Consider the following 17,158-nt stretch of genomic DNA (forward strand, 5'->3'; position numbering starts at 1 on the left):
ACTTTGGGAGGCCGAGGCGGATGGTTCACCTGAGGTCAGGAGTTCAAGAGCAGCCTGACCAATATGGTGAAACCCAGTCCTTACTAAAATTATAAAAATTAACTGGGCGTGATGGTGGGCGCCTGTAGTCCCAGCTACTCGGGAGGTTGAGGCAGGAGAATGACTTGAACCCAGGAGGCGGAGGTTGCAGTGAGCCGAGATCACACCACTGCTCTCCAGCCTGGTGACAGAGCAAGACTCAGTCTCAAAAAAAAAAAAAAGAAAAGAAAAGAAAAAAAATGAAAAGAATTACCAACCTAGAATTCTATATCCAGCAACTATCCCTAAAGAATGAAGAAGAGGGCTGGGTGTGGTGGCCCATGCCTATAATCCCAACACTTTGAGAGGCTGAAGAGGGAGAATCACTTGAGTCCAACAGTTTAAGACCAGCCTGGACAACACAGTGAGACTCCATCTCTACTAAAAATTTAAAAAATTAGCCTGGCATGGTAGCACGTGCCTGTAGTCCCAGTTACCGGGGAGGCTGAGGCAAGAGGATCAATCGCTTGCATCTGGAAAGTTGAAGCTGCAGTGAGCCATGACAGCACCACTGCATTCCAGCCTGGGTGTCACAGCAAAACCCTGTCTTCAAAAAACAGAGAATTTGTTGCCACCCAACCCTAAAAGCATGGTTAAAAGAAGTTCTCTGAACAGGAAGAAAATGATAATATAAGGAAATCTTGAAAATCAGGAATTAAGAAAGAACAATTTAAAGGGTAAAAATATAAATAAATACAACAGACTTTCCTTCTCTTGAGTTTTCTAAGTTATGTTTGATGGCGGAAGCAAAAATCATAACACTAATATGGTTCTCAATATTGAAGACAATTATATATAATAGAGGGTAAAGGGACATAAAGTGAGGTACGATTTCTAAAGTTCACTCAAAGTGAATGTCAACTGGGGTAAAGACAGAGAAGGCAGATCTCACAAAGTATTGGGAAGCCACTTTTTCTTTTTCTTTTTTTTTTTTTAACACTGTGCATTTCCTATTTACTCCTTGACTCTCTAAATCTAGCTTTTTATTTATTTATTTTTTATGTTTTTTAGTTTTTATTTTTATTTTTTTTATTATACTTTAAGTTCTAGGGTACATGTGCATAACGTGCAGGTTTGTTACATATGTATACTTGTGCCATGTTGGCGTGCTGCACCCATCAACTCGTCAGCACCCATCAACTCCTCATTTACATCAGGTATAACTCCCAATGCAATCCCTCCCCCCTCCCCCCTCCCCCCTCCCCATGATAGGCCCCGGTGTGTGATGTTCCCCTTCCCCAGTCCAAGTGATCTCATTGTTCAGTTCCCACCTATGAGTGAGAACATGCGGTGTTTGGTTTTCTGTTCTTGCCATAGTTTGCTAAGAATGATGGTTTCCAGCTGCATCCATGTCCCTACAAAGGACACAAACATCCTTTTTTATGGCTGCATAGTATTCCATGGTGTATATGTGCCACATTTTCTTAATCCAGTCTGTCACTGATGGACATATGGGTTGATTCCAAGTCTTTGCTATAGTGAATAGTGCCGCAATAAACATACATGTGCATGTGTCTTTATAGCAGCATGATTTATAACCCTTTGGGTATATACCCAGTAATGGGATGGCTGGGTCATATGGTACTTCTAGTTCTAGATCCTTGAGGAATCACCATACTGTTTTCCATAATGGTTGAACTAGTTTACAATCCCACCAACAGTGTAAAAGTGTTCCTATTTCTCCACATCCTCTCCAGCATCTGTTGTTTCCTGACTTTTTAATGATTGCAATTCTGGCAGAGACACAACAAAAAAAGAGAATTTTAGACCAATATCCCTGATGAACATCCATGCAAAAATCCTCAATAAAATACTGGCAAACCGGATCTAGCAGCACATCAAAAAGTTTATCCACCATGATCAAGTGGGCTTCATCCCTGGGATGCAAGGCTGGTTCAACATACGCAAGTCAATAAACGTAATCCAGCATATAAACAGAACCAAAGACAAAAACCACATGATTATCTCAATAGATGCAGAAAAGGCCTTTGACAAAATTCAACAACCCTTCATGCTAAAAACGCTCAATAAATTCGGTATTGATGGAACATATCTCAAAATAATAAGAGCTATTTATGACAAACCCACAGCCAATATCATACTGAATGGGCAAAAACTGGAAAAATTCCCTTTGAAAACTGGCACAAGACAGGGATGCCCTCTCTCACCACTCCTGTTCAACATAGTGTTGGAAGTTCTAGCTAGGGCAATCAGGCAAGAGAAAGAAATCAAGGGTATTCAGTTAGGAAAAGAAGAAGTCAAATTGTCCCTCTTTGCAGATGACATGATTATATATTTAGAAAACCCCATTGTCTCAGCCCAAAATCTCCTTAAGCTGATAAGAAACTTCAGCAAAGTCTCAGGATACAAAATTAATGTGCAAAAATCACAAGCATTCTTATACACCAGTAACAGACAAACAGAGAGCCAAATCATGAATGAACTTCCATTCACAATTGCTTCAAAGAGAATGAAATACCTAGGAATCCAACTTAGTAGGGATGTAAAGGACCTCTTCAAGGAGAACTACAAACCACTGCTCAGTGAAATAAAAGAGGACACAAACAAATGGAAGAACATACCATGCTCATGGATAGGAAGAATCAATATCGTGAAAATGGCCATACTGCCCAAGGTAATTTATAGATTCAATGCCATCCCCATCAAGCTACCAATGAATTTCTTCACAGAATTGGAAAAAACTACTTTAAAGTTCATATGCAACCAAAAACGAGCCCGCATTGCCAAGACAATCCTAAGTCAAAAGAACAAAGCTGGAGGCATCACGCTACCTGACTTCAAACTATACTACAAGGCTACAGTAACCAAAACAGCATGGTATTGGTACCAAAACAGAGATATAGACCAATGGAACAGAACAGAGTCCTCAGAAATAATACCACACATCTACAGCCATCTGATCTTTGACAAACCTGAGAGAAACAAGAAATGGGGAAAGGATTCCCTATTTAATAAATGGTGCTGGTAAAATTGGCTAGCCATAAGTAGAAAGCTGAAACTGGATCCTTTCCTTACTCCTTATACGAAAATTAATTCAAGATGGATTAGAGACTTAAATGTTAGACCTAATACCATAAAAACCCTAGAAGAAAACCTAGGTAATACGGTTCAGAACACAGGCATGGGCAAGGACTTCATGTCTAAAACACCAAAAGCAATGGCAACAAAAGCCAAAATTGACAAATGGGATCTAATTAAACTAAAGAGCTTCTGCACAGCAAAAGAAACTACCATCAGAGTGAACAGGCAACCTACAGAATGGGAGACAATTTTTGCAATCTACTCATCTGACAAAGGGCTAATATCCAGAACCGACAAAGGGCTAATATCCAGAACCTACAAAGAACTCAAACAAATTTACAAGAAAAAAACAAACAACCCCATCGAAAAGTGGGCAAAGGATATGAACAGACAGTTCTCAAAAGAAGACATTCATACAGCCAACAGACACATGAAAAAATGCTCATCATCACTGGCCATCAGAGAAATGCAAATCAAAACCACAATGAGATACCATCTAAATCTAGCTTTTTAAAGAAGCCAAGTAACCATAGTTTTACTAAGACCACTAACGAGTTCTCCTCTTGCTTGACTTTTACACTGCCTTTGATAATATTGAGTACTTTCTCCTTAAAATCTTTTCTCTACTGTTGCCACGGAAACCAACCTAGTGATCTCCTACATTTATGTATACTTTTTTCCAGTGTCCTAGATTGACTTCTACTACCTATTCCTTATTTTTGTGCTTCTCAAAGTTCAGGCCTCAAACCATGTGCACTGGAAACAACTGAGCCCGACTCCGAACCCAGGGATTCAAACCCCTGGATGTGAGTTCCCGAGCATTGCCTTTTAACAAGCTCCCCCAGGCAATTCAAGAGTAATAATTACTGCTTTAAATGTTGACCCACAAGGTTCTGAACTGGTCCTTTTCTACCTCTACTTGTTATATACACAAAATTAAAACATGCTCAAAACTTCCACCACTTGCTGCTATCAACAAAATAAGTAAACTGCTCACCCTCCCATCCCAAGCACCTATAATCCCACTTGGCACAAAGAATATTTGTTTGAGTGAACATGGTGACTCTCAAACCTGCTTTGTCAACAAGATCTATCTTTTTTAGGCTCCAGATGTACATGTGCAGCTCCAATGAACATGTGCACCTGGATGTCCCAAAGTTACCCTGAATCAGTTAGGATTGAGTTCAGCTAACAGTAATAGAAAAACCTAAAAGAACAGCGACTTATATAACACAGAAGTTTATTTCTCACAATTGTCTGAAAACAGATAATATGGGCTAGTATGAAAGCTCTGCTCCACCAAGTTCTCAGGGACTCTGGCTCCTGGCTGCTTTCCACCCACTGCACAGTGTCTAGCATATGGTCCCCATCTCATGCTCCAAGATGGAGCTCCAGTCAAAACTACATTCGTAACAGCAGGATAAAAGCAGGAAGAAGGAAGAGGAAAGGACATGCTCATCTCTCTATAATATACTTTCTGGAAAAAGTACACACTATGTATGCTTTTATTCCATCAACCAGGACTTAGTCTCGTGGCCATACCATACTGCCAGGAGTCTGGAAATGTAGTCTGTATGTCAGGCAGCCAATTGTAATACTAAGAAAAAAAGAGGGAAGAAATACCGGAGGACAACAGCATTCTCAGCCACACGTTCCAAACTGTGTTCCAAAGTGAACTCGTCAGTTTTTAGGATAAACTGGAATTTTGCACTTTTGTTATGTATCCATCCTACCTTTATCTCCATTCTGCCTGGCAAACTCCTGCTTCTCATCTAATACTCACATCATGCACCTTTTGTGATGCTTTCCTTTATGCAACCACCTTTCCCTCCAGCCAAGACTGGAAGTCTTTGGGCCACCTCCACATCTAGCATACATCTCTATTTTTGCGTTGCTAATACTCTATCTCTTTTTTACAAGTCTATGCCTCCATGCATCCCTCTTCCATTAGAAGGTAAACTTCTTGAGGGTAGAGACTATGTTTTATTTATCTTAATATCATATACACATAGATCTATATCATACTAAATTTTACAAAATCAACCATTAATATCTACTTCCTAGACTTATGGAAACAGGAAACTGGTTAAAGATGTACCTAATAAAAAGGACACTGTGGTACATAGTACTGTAGTATAATGGAATGTGTTAAAGTCCCAAATTACAGATGATCCTAATAGCCACTGCAAGAATAACAGGGCTACAAGCTCTTACCTAGACATTACACTCCTCTGCACACTTTGCCTACTTATTTTCTTCATCTATCTTTCTTTTTTTCTCATAAAATAAATATACTTAGTAGGGTAAGTTTTTAAAGTATGTTTATATTCAATCCCACTAAGCTTATTTTTTATTTATTTATTTTTTTGAGACAGAGTTTTGTTCTTGTCGCCCAGGCTGGAGTGCAGTGGCATGATCTCGGCTCACTGCAACCTCCACCTCCCAGGTTCAAGTGATTCTCCTGCCTCAGCCTCCTGAGTAGCTAGGATTACAGGCACATGCCGCCACGTCCGGCTAATTGAATCCCACTAAGTTTATATTAAACTTAGGCCAATGATTGGGTTCTATGCTTAGACCCCACTTAAGCCTCAGCAGTTACTCCATCATAGAAGACCAGGTTAGGCATATCTAAGCCCTTGAAAGAGTCACCAAGGAACATCAACATGTTGACGTTTCTTTCTCTGAAAGAAAATATCTAGAAGATCATAGTACTCAGCTTAGGAAACACTGTTACAACTAATAAACATTACCATGACTAAAATAACATACTAATTTATGATGGCTTCCCCAGAGTCAAAAATTTTCACTGTAGATTTAACTTAAGGCTATCAAAGTGTCAATTTAACTTAAAAACAGGACCAAAATCATGTAAGACATGTTTATAACAGTTGTTAAGCCCAACCTTTTAAAAAATATCTTTGAGATATGAACAATGGAATATCATGCATAATTTTTCATTGAGTATCAACTATAAAAGGAGCTGAGTGTGTACCACCCCCCTTTCTTATAGCAACAAGACCTCAATGGTCCAAATATGACTTTTAGCTTTGTCCATATTCTCCAGTTGGACTGGAACTCAGACTATGATGCTGCAGTGACCTTAAGAATTCTAATCATAGGTTTCCTTTACCTCCAGTTCTCTAGCCTGGACAGTGCTTTGTTCTGCCTGCCACCAGTTGGGGCATGAAGTCCTAGTACCACCAATGCTAACCACAATGCCACCAACGACAGTTACATCTAACTTCAATAAAGTAAAAGAAAATGTAGTTAACTATTAACTTACCACTAGTTCCTGGGGGTTGTAATACATCTCCTGTCAGGCGACACCACCCAACTGGGAAAATATCTCGAGAATCATACTTGCACCAGTAATCAAAAGCTCCACTCCAGCCATCGAATGTGATATGAACTTCATCCCCTTTAACATCTCCAATGGTCGCAGGACAGATGAGATACGGGTTCTTTTTGTCAATAGCTTCTAGTTTCATCCCCACTTTAAAATTATTTAGTAGGGGCTTTGGTGGTTCCTACCAAAACATTAAAAAAAAAAAAAAAAGATTTCATTGTTAAGATGTATTAAGACCCATGTGCTCGAAGTGAAAAGTTGCGTATTCTCTCACAACCCTTAGCAACCAAAAATTAAGCTCCACGTCTAATTATCAATTAATACAGGAAGACAACAGTTCTCACAGATCTGAAACTCTGCTCTCCAACATCTCATATTTTCTCCAGAGCAGAGTCAAGAACCTGGAAAGAAACAAAACCAACCGGATTCATTCATTCAAGAAATATGTATTATCTACTATGTAGCAGGAACTTAAGATTCATTGATGAACAAATAAATCAAACATCCCTGCTCTGGTGGAGCTAGTGCTGGTAATAGTAGTGGTTGTGGACAGGGAAAAGCAATCAACAAGAAATTTTACAAGAGGCAGTCAGACAAACCTAATGAATATGTAAACTGGTGGTGGAGCTAGTGCTGGTAATAGTAGTGGTTGTGGACAGGGAAAAGCAATCAACAAGAAATTTTACAACAGGCAGTCAGACAAACCTAACGAATATGTAAACTGGTGTGTCAAAAAGTGGTAAGTCCAAAGAAAAGAAACAACATCAGATAATATCCTAAAAGAAACCCAAAGCATAAGAATTCTAAAGAAAATGAATAACTTAAAATTAAAAAAAAAAGAAACTCAAAGGATAAAATACAGACACAAGAACATGAAAGTCATATAGTCTGGGGTCATTTACAATACCCAATCCAGAAATCAATATTTTAAAAAGTATTAGTCACAAAAAGGCTAAAGCATGTAAATATTAACAGAACTGCTAAAAAGCCCAAGTGTTATGTTAAAAGCAACATATTTTCTTTCAATCTGCTTTTCATCCTACTAAATGGCACCATCACAGCAATCCAGTCACCTAAGCCAAAAGACTGGAAATAGTAATCCTATTCTACTGACACTTGCTCAAATTAAAAGAGAAAAAAAAAAAAGAACAAAAAAATAGTAGTCCTGGACTGGTGATTTTCTGCCTGAATGAACATTAGAATCACCTGTGACCACACTACCAGCGATACTAATTGAATTGGTCTATGGTGGGGCCTGGGAAGCAGCAATATTTTAATTATCAGGGAAATTCTAAGGTGCACTTGAGGTTGAGAACCACTACCCTAGATTAATCCCTTTCACTTACCCAAAATTCAATTAAAAACCACAACCTCCCAATCAGAGCTGGATTTTAAACCTAGACAGTCTGTCTCGGAGTCACCTCCTTGGAGCACCCTATCCCAGCATCTGCCTGGACAACTCACTCAGGTTAAAGCCCAGTTCTCCTAGCTTCCTTGAATGCTTCCCTGACCAACCCCTGTCCACTCCTAGGCCCAGTTCCAACCAAGCCACTTTCATCTTCAATTGTAATATCACTACAGAAATGTGTTCATTCCTCTACAAGACTAAGAGATTATTAAAAACAGGTATTCATATTATTATTTCCAGCACAATAACCAACAGCAAGCAATTTTTTAAATGAAAGAACCAAGGAATCACCCAAAAACAGTAAAAAAGCTCTCAACTAATTCTCGCACCAATTTAAAAAGTATATCTGGTAGGTTGGTTTCTTTTTCAAATGCCCCCTTAAAACACATCTCATCACCCTGTATTTTTCCATTGTTACTCTTTACACTCTTACAATCTGGCAGCTCCTTAATTATTAGCTTCCAAAGTCCTTTTAATTACATATTCTTTTTTTAATTTTATTTTTATAGAGACGAGGCCTCGCTATGTTGGCCAGGCTGGTCTCGAACTCCTGGCCTAAAGCAATCCTCCCACCTCAGCCTCTCAAACTGCTGGGATTACAGGTGTGAGCTACCATGCCAGGCTGAATTACATATCTTAATTTGATTCTTAAAAACCACCCTGGGCTCAAACCTGTAATCCCTAATTCAGCACTTTGGGAGGCCAAGACAGGTGGATTGGTTGAGCTCAGGAGTTTGACACCAGCCTGGGCAACAAGACGAAACCCTGTCTCTACAAAAAATACGAAAATTATCTGGGCATGGTGGCAGCACACCTGTAGTCCCAGCTACTTAGTGGGCTGAGGCAGAAGAATCACTTGAGCTCCGAAAGTCATCCAGGCTGCGGTGAGCCGTGTTCTTGCCACTGTACTCCAGCCTGGGCAACAGAGTGAGACCCTGCCTCAAAAAAAGTAAAAATTAAAATTAAAAATAAAAATAAATTTAAAAAAAACCCCACCCTGAAAGCCGGCAAGTCAAAAGGTAGATGATTAAAGATCAAAGTATTTGATAAATAGCTGATAAGAAACATGAAAGGGCTAAAGGTTAACTGCCTGTTACTATGTATGAGAAGAAAAAAGTGGGGAGGTGAGCTGCATTTAACAAAAAATAAACATAGCAGTTGACAAGCTTGTGCTAGATGCTCACAGAATGCAGAAAACATTCAAGGCACACATAAGGATCCCAGGACCTTACACTGTCATATAACAGACTGAGACTTTCTGTAGCAAAAAAAACTAAGTTCAAATGGCAATGTATATTTTCTGCAACAAAACAATTAAAAGACTGGAATAAGCAATGCAATAGAACTAATTTTAAGATTCAAATATATAACCTAGGCTGGGCATGGTGGCTCACGCCTGTAATCCCAGAACTTCGGAATGCCAAGGTGGGCAAATCATTGGAGCCCAGGAGTTAGAGACCACCAGAGCAACACAGCAAAACCCTATCTCTACAAAAAGTATACAAATTGGCTCATGCTTGTAATCCCAGAACTTTGGGAGGCTGAGGTGGGTGGATCACGAGGTCAGGAGGTTGAGACCAGCCTGACCAACATGGTGGAACCCAGTCTCTACTAAAAATACAAAAATTAGCCAGGTGTGGTGATGCACACCTGTAATCCCAGCTACTCAGGAGGCTAAGGCAGGAGAATCGCTTGAACCCAGGAGGCAGAGGTTGCAGTGAGCCAAGATGGTGCCATTGCACTCCAGCCTGGGTGACAGAGCAAGACTCATCTCAAAAGAAAAAAAAAAAAAATTAGCTGGGTGTGGTGGTGCACACCTGTAGTCCCAGCTACTCAGGAGGCTGAGGCAGGAGGATCTGCTTGAGCCTGGGAGGTGGACGTTGCAGTGAGCCAAGATGGTGCCACTGCACTCCAGCCTGGGCAACAAAGTGAGATGCTATCACAAAAAAAAAAAAAAAAAAAAAAAGACAGGCAGGAAGGGAGGGAGGGAGGGACAGAAGGACAGGGAGGGAGGGAGGGAGGGAAGGACAACCTACAGAAAGGGAGAAAGAAAATATTGGCAAACTATCCATCACAAGGGATTAATAACCAGAATATATAGGGAACTCAAACAACTCAATAGCAAAAACAAATACCTGATTTTAAAATGGGCAAAAGACCTGAATAGACATTTCTCAAAAGAAAACACAGAAACAGCCAACAGATGCAAATCAAAACCACAATGAGATGCCATCTCGCCCCAGTTAGAATGGCTATTATCAAAAAGACCAAAAAAAAACAAATGTTGGTGAGAAAGCAGAGAAAAAAATAAAACTACCAAATGACCCAGCAATCTCACTTCTGGGGGTACATATCCAAAAGAAAGGAAATCAGTATATTGAAGAGACATCTGCACTCCCATGTTTACTGCAATACTATTCACAATAGCCAGATATGGAATCAAAAGTGTCCACCCATGAACAGAACTTCTCAAAAGAAGATGTACAAGTAGCTAACAAGCATATGAAAAAATGCTCTATATCACTAATCATTAGAGAAATGCAAATCAAAACCACAGTGAGATGGCCAGGTGCGGTGGCTCATGCCTGTAATCAGCCTCACTTTGGGAGGCTGAGGTGGGTGGATAACCTGAGGTCAGGAGTTCAAGACCAGCCTGGTCAACATGGTGAAACCCTGTCTCTACCAAAAATACAAAAAAATTATCCGGGCTTGGGGGCTAGTCCCAGCTACTCGAGAGGCTGAGGCATGAGAATCTCTTGAACCCGAGAGACAGTGAGTCCGGGAGGAGAGGATGCAGTGAGCCGAAATTGGGCCACTGCACTCCAGCCTTGGAGACAGAATGAGACTCTGTCTCAAAAAAAAAAAAAAAAAAGAGAACCCACAATGAGATACCATCCCACACCAGTCAGAATGGCCATTATTAAAAAGTCAAAAAACAGCAGATCCTGGTGAGGTTGCAGAGAAAAGAAAATGCTTATACACCGCTGCTGGGAATGTAAATTAGTTCAGCTACTGAGGAAAGCAGTTTGGAGATTTCTCAAAGAACTTAAAACAGAACTACCATTCGACCCAGCAATCCCATTACTGGGTATATACCCAAAGGAAAATAAATCGTTCTACCATAGACACATGTTCACGCATGTTCATCACAGCACTATTTACAATGGCAAAGATGTGGAATCAACCTTGATGTCCATCAATGGTGGGCTGCATAAAGAATATTTGGTACATATATACCATGGAATATAATGCAGCCATAAAAAAGGACGAGATCATGTCCTCTGTAACACAGATGGAGAGCTGGAGGCCATTACCCTAAAGGAACAGAAAACCAAATGCTGCATGTTCTCACTTATAAGTGGGAGCTAAACAGTGAGTACACATGGACACAAAGAGGTGAACAACAAACAACAGGGCCTACTTGAGGGTGGAAGGTAGGAGGAGGGTGAGGATCAAAAAACTACCTATTGGGTACTATGCTTATTACCAGGGTGATAAGATAATCTGTGCCCCAAACCCCCTCAACACACAATCTATCCACATTACAAACCTGCACATGTACCCCATGTACCTAAAATAAAAGTTGGAAAGAAAACAAAAAAACCAAGAGTCCATCAACAGGTGAATAAAGAAAATGTGATATATATACACAATGGGAAATTATTTAACCATAAAAATGAAATCCTGTCAATGCAGCAACATGGATGGAACTGGAGGTCATTATGTTACGTGAAATGCTTTTAAAGAATTTGGTTTGTCATCATCACCAGTTCTTTAACAACTTCCTGAACACAAAAATATAATTTGCAAAAGCAATAGCTAAAATAAACAAGGAATTCTCTTTTCTTTTATGGTGAGACAAAAATGGTTCTATTCTAGAAGATGGCTAACAAAGAATGCTCTTTTAACTACCTCCTTTTTTTTTCTTTTTCTTTTTTTGAGACAGAGTCTCGCTGTGTTGCCCAGGCTGGAGTGCGGTGGCACAACCTCGGCTCACTGCAACCTCCACCTCCTGGGTTCAAGCAATTCTCCTGCCTCAGCCTCCCAAGTAGCTGGGATTACAGGTGCGTTCCACCATGTCCAGCTAATTTTTGTATTTTTAGTAGAGATAGGGTTTTGCCATGTCGGAGCTGGTCTCACACTCCTGACCTCAGATGATCCACCCACCTCGGCCTCCCAAAGTGCTGGGATTACAGGTGTGAGCCACCGCGTCTGGCCCTTTTTTTTTTTTTTTTTTTTTTAAATAAAAGACAGGGTCTCCTCAGTATGTTGCCCAGGCTGGACACAAATCTCCTGGGCTCAAGCAATCCTCCTGCCTCAGCCTTCCAAATAGCTGGGACTACAGGAACGTGTCACCACAACCAGCTTCTAACCTCCCTTCTTGATTACCTACAATATGGTTCTCCTTAAAGGCTATTTCTTCCCATGTCCCACAAAATCCAAAACCAGTCTCAGCATTCTCTGCATTACTCCTCTGCCTGGGGAATAATCCTACTCTTGCAGCCTCATGGCTCACTGTCTTCCTTCCTTCAGATCGTCACTCAAAAGGTACCTTCTCAGACCCTCCTGGCCAACCTATCTAAAATGTCGACCTCTCTTCTAAGCATGTAAGAGTATAAAACATAAGATATACTTTAGTTATTTAGCATGATCTATTAAACATTTCCCCAAGTAGAAAGTAAGCTCCATAAGGGGCATATTTTATGCTTTGTTTACTGCAATATACCCAGTACCTACCTCTGACCACAAATTAATACATGAACTTCTATCTCCTTATTTTTCATCAACTACTTATTTGACCTCACCAAGAATTTTAGTCCTTTAACCTTCATTTATTCATTTACAAATATTTACTTAGTATCTACTATATTCCAGACACCACTGGAGGTTCTTGGGATATATTAACAAGCAAAAAAAACAAAATCCCTCCTTCACAGCACTTACATGCTAGTGAGGAGAGACAATAAACATAATTTAAAAAGTAAAACACATACATTAGAAATGATAAATGCTATGCAGAGAGAGAGAGAGAGAGAGAGAGAACAGCACAATAAGAGAAATCCAGAGAGCAATGTAGAAGGAGGGGTTGTACAACTTTAAATAGGGAAATTAAAACAAGTCTCATATAGAAGGTGACATGTGAGCAGAAATCTGAAGGAGGGAAATGGCCAGAGTCAAGGCCCTAAAGCAGGAGCTGTGTCTGAAATGTTCAAAGAATACCAAGGAAGTGAGTGTGGGTAAAATGTAACATGTAAGTAGGAGAGCAGAAAGAAATGAGTTCAGACAGATAATGAGGGGTCATATCATATACAGTTTTATATGTCACTGTAAGGATTCTTTTACTCTGAATAAAACAGGAAGCCCCTGGAAGAGTTTGAACAGAGGAGTGATATAATTTGACTTCTGTGGGTTTTTTGTTTGCTTGTTTTGTTTTTGAGACTGAGTCTCACTCTTGTCGCCCAGACTGGAGTATAGTGTCGCAATCTCAGCTCACTGCAACCCCCACTTCTCGGGTTCAAGCAATTCTCCTGTTTCAGCCATCAGAGTAGCTGGTGCAACCACAACGCCCAGCTAATTTTTCAATTTTTAGTAGAGACAGGGTTTCACCCCGTTGGCCAGGCTGGTCTTGAACTCCTGACCTCAAGTGATCCGCCCGTCTCGGCCTCCCAATGTGCTGGGATTACAGGCGTGAGGCACCATGCCCGGCCGTGATTTACATTTTAAAAGGAATACTCTGGTTTCTGTGCTGATGATAGCCTGTAAAGTTACAAATGCAGAGACCAGTGAGAAGCTACTGTAGTAATCCAACTGAGATTGAAAAAGACAGCTTGTATCAGAGTGATAACAATAGAGATGGCAAGAAGTGGGTGGATTTTGGATATACATTTGTCCCTCAGTATTCACGCAGGACTGGTTCCAGGATCCACTGAGGATACCAAAATCCAAGGACACTCAAGTCCCTGATATAAAATGGCACAGTATTTGCATATAGCCTATATACATCCCCCCATATATTTTAAATAATCTCTAGATTATAAATAATTTAAGTAATCTTTTGATTACTTATGATGCCAATAGAATGTAAATGGTATGTAAACAGCTATTTTACTATATTGTTTTTTCACTTGTACTATTTTTTACTGTATTTTGGGTTTTTTTTTTAATATTTTCAATCTGCAGTTGGTTGAACCCATGGATGCAGAACCCAAGGATATGGAAAGTTCACTGTATTCTGAAGGTACAGTCAATAGGATTTCCTTATGGACCGGATGTAGGGTGTGAAAGAAATAATTACCAAAGTTTGAAGCCTGAGCAACTAGAAGGATAGTTTCCCCTCCCTGAGATAGGGAGGTTAACAGGTGGAGCAGTTTGAGATGTCCATCAGACATCCAAGTGGAGATGTTGAGTAGGTAGCTGGACATACAAATCTGAGTTGGGAGTAAGTAAGTCTGGGGTGGAAATACAAATTTGAAAATCATCTGCATATAAACTGTATTTAAAGCCAGGAAATTAGATGAGCTCACCAGGGGATTAATACAGGTTAGGGTTTCCCAGCCTTGGCACTAATGACGTTTGCAGCCAGAATGGGCGTGCACGTGTGTGTGTGTGTGTGTGTGTATGTGTGTATGTGTGTATGTGTATTCTGTGTATTGTAGGATGTGAAGCAGCACTCATATCCAGGTTATAAAGCATCATTTCACTACTTTCTTCTCAGCACCCAAAACCAACTTATTCCCTTGTCCTTGCCCTGTTATCTCCAAACCTTAGTTCAATATCACCATCCACTTCACCTATTTATACTTAGCTGCTGATATGGTTTGGCTGTGTCCCCAACCAAATCTCAACTTGAATTGTATCTCCCAGAATTCCCGCGTGTTGTGGGAGGGACCCAGGGGGAGGTAATTGAATCATGGGGGCTGGTCTTTCCCATGCTATTCTCAGGACAGTGAATAAGTCCCACAAGATCTGACGGGTTTATCAGGGGTTTCTGCTTTTGCTTCTTCCTCATTTTCTCTTGCCGCCACCACGTAAGAAGTGCCTTTTGCCTCCCACCATGATTCTGAGGCCTCCCCAACCATGTGGAACTGTAAGTCCAATTAAACTTCTTTTTCTCCCCAGTCTTAGGCATGTCTTTATCAGCAGTGTGAAAACAGATTAATACAGCTGCTGAGCACTGTTGCAGCAAAGTCCCTCCCACATGCTTATTACATGTAGTGACACACATTTTTACCCTTCATCCTTAGCTAAGCCCTCCAAAACACTGTCATGTGTCCCTAGACCATACCCTCTCCCATCCCATATGGCAGCTGTTCCAAACCTTAACCATTCTCCTTAAGATAAATGATGTAGCCTCACTATATGTTTGTTATTTTCTTAACTGACTTTCTCCCCAACCAGTATGTGTGAATTTTCTTCCAGCCTTTGCCAGTTTCCTATTTTGCAGAAATAGGAATTTGAGGTTTTGTTTTTTGTTGTTTTGTTTTGTTTTAAATCAGGGTCTCACTCTGTCACCTAGGCTAAAGGTTAGCATGCAGTAGCGAAAGCATGACTCATGGCAGCCTCAACCTCCAAGACTCAAGTGATCCTCCCGTCATTGAGGTCTATTTATAGAAATAGTAAATTGAAGCCATCAGGAATGATCTCCATATATTCTGCCCCAAAATTATAAATTAGCTCTGAGGACACTTTTCACCTGGACTTTAGCTCTTGCTAATGTAACTGACGATTTTCTATCTACCAAAGAGTCAAAAATCAGCTTTCTTCTTAACTGACCTTCCTTAAGTACATGATATAGGCCAGCCACTATGTAACTCTGAGTTGTACTTGAGACTATTAACCACTCCCTAATCCTTGCAACTCTGCCCCACTGGATTCAATGACACCAGCTTATTCTAGTTTTCCTTCTCCATTTCTAGAGCTGCACCTATCCCTTCACTTACCCTCTAAGGTAGGTAGGTATTTCTCAAGGCTCTCACCTTGACATTCTTCTCTCTTCCTTCTATACATTCTCTGGACTAGCTCATTTAAGCTCAAAGCTTCTATCACTACTATTTATACTAAAAATTTCCAAATCCATGTGCCCAAGCCAAACTTTGTTCCTAAGTTCTAAACCACTTACTTTCAACAGCCTGATAGTCATCACTACTCAAATTTCCCAGAGACACCTCAATATGTCCAAAACTAAGCCCATCTGTTCCTTCCATAAGTATTTATCTTCCTGTATTCTTTTACCCTTTCTTCATTCTTTTAACAAACAAGTATGTGTCCAGAAACTAATGTAGGCACTGACAATACAAAGACATGCTAACTGCTCAAAAGGAACTCACAGTCCAGGAAGACAGACAGTAAAAATAATAATATAATCTAACACATACAAAGATTGGGATGTACAAGGTGCTACAGAAGTATAGGAATGGGCCGGGCACAGTGGCTCACACCTGTAATCCCAGCACTTTGGGAGGCCAAGGTGGGTGGATCATTTGAGGTCGGGGGTTCAAGACCAGCCTGGTCATATGCCAAAACCCCATCTCTACTAAAACTACAAAAAAAATTAGCCGGGCATGGTAGCAGGTGCCTATAGTCCCAGCTACGTGGGAGGCTGAGGCAGAAGAATCACTTAAGCCCAGGGGGCGGAGGTTGCAGGCTGCAGTGAGCTGAAATTGCACCACTGCACTCCAGCCTGGGCAACAGAGGGAGACTGTCTCACCAAAAAAAAAAAAAAAAAAAGTAGAATGGAGAAGGGGAATTAGGGATATTATCTTGGAGGATTTAACGTCTGACTTGAATCTTTAAAAAGTAGGAGTTAACCAGGGAAAACCAACATGAGTCAAAACAGAGCTCTAAAAATAAACAAGGTATCTACAAGCTATTACAAGCAATTTAAGAACATAACATCCAAAGCAGGGAGTGGCATCCCTGAACCTGATCACACAGGACCTAACAGGCCATACTGAAAAACTTATACTTCATCCTGAGTATAACCAGGAACTTCAAAAGAGTTTTAAACAGGGGAATAACATGGTAAGGTTTTTGTATAAGATACACATTTCTAGCGGTTGTGTGAAAGGGTGAAGATTAGAGGCAGTTAAAAGGCTAGCGTAACAGTTCAGGCAAGAGGAAAGCCTTATAAAAGTTGTCAGAATCAAAATGGAGTCACTTATGCCAAACCCTAACAAAAAGGACCATAGAGGAGGGGCTCTCATGTACACACGCCTATGATAAAAACTATTACAAGGACTCTCTGAAAACCACAACCTTACACAAAGAATACTCCTGCAAGGACA

General features: G+C 40.4%; 1 protein-coding gene across 2 annotated transcripts in view; it reads right to left on the reverse strand.

The window, feature by feature from the left end:
* The window catches only part of SCML2 (Scm polycomb group protein like 2), a 118,567-nt gene that overhangs the window by 66,582 nt on the left and 34,827 nt on the right, over window positions 1-17,158 (reverse strand). For both annotated transcript variants that reach the window (XM_050775221.1, XM_050775222.1), the window contains exon 7: window positions 6,404-6,647. In XM_050775221.1, the coding sequence (XP_050631178.1) occupies window positions 6,404-6,647 (244 nt within the window). The remainder of the gene's footprint in view (window positions 1-6,403; window positions 6,648-17,158) is intronic.

This window comes from Macaca thibetana, chromosome X (genome assembly GCF_024542745.1).
Source record: "Macaca thibetana thibetana isolate TM-01 chromosome X, ASM2454274v1, whole genome shotgun sequence".
Lineage (NCBI taxonomy): Eukaryota > Metazoa > Chordata > Mammalia > Primates > Cercopithecidae > Macaca > Macaca thibetana.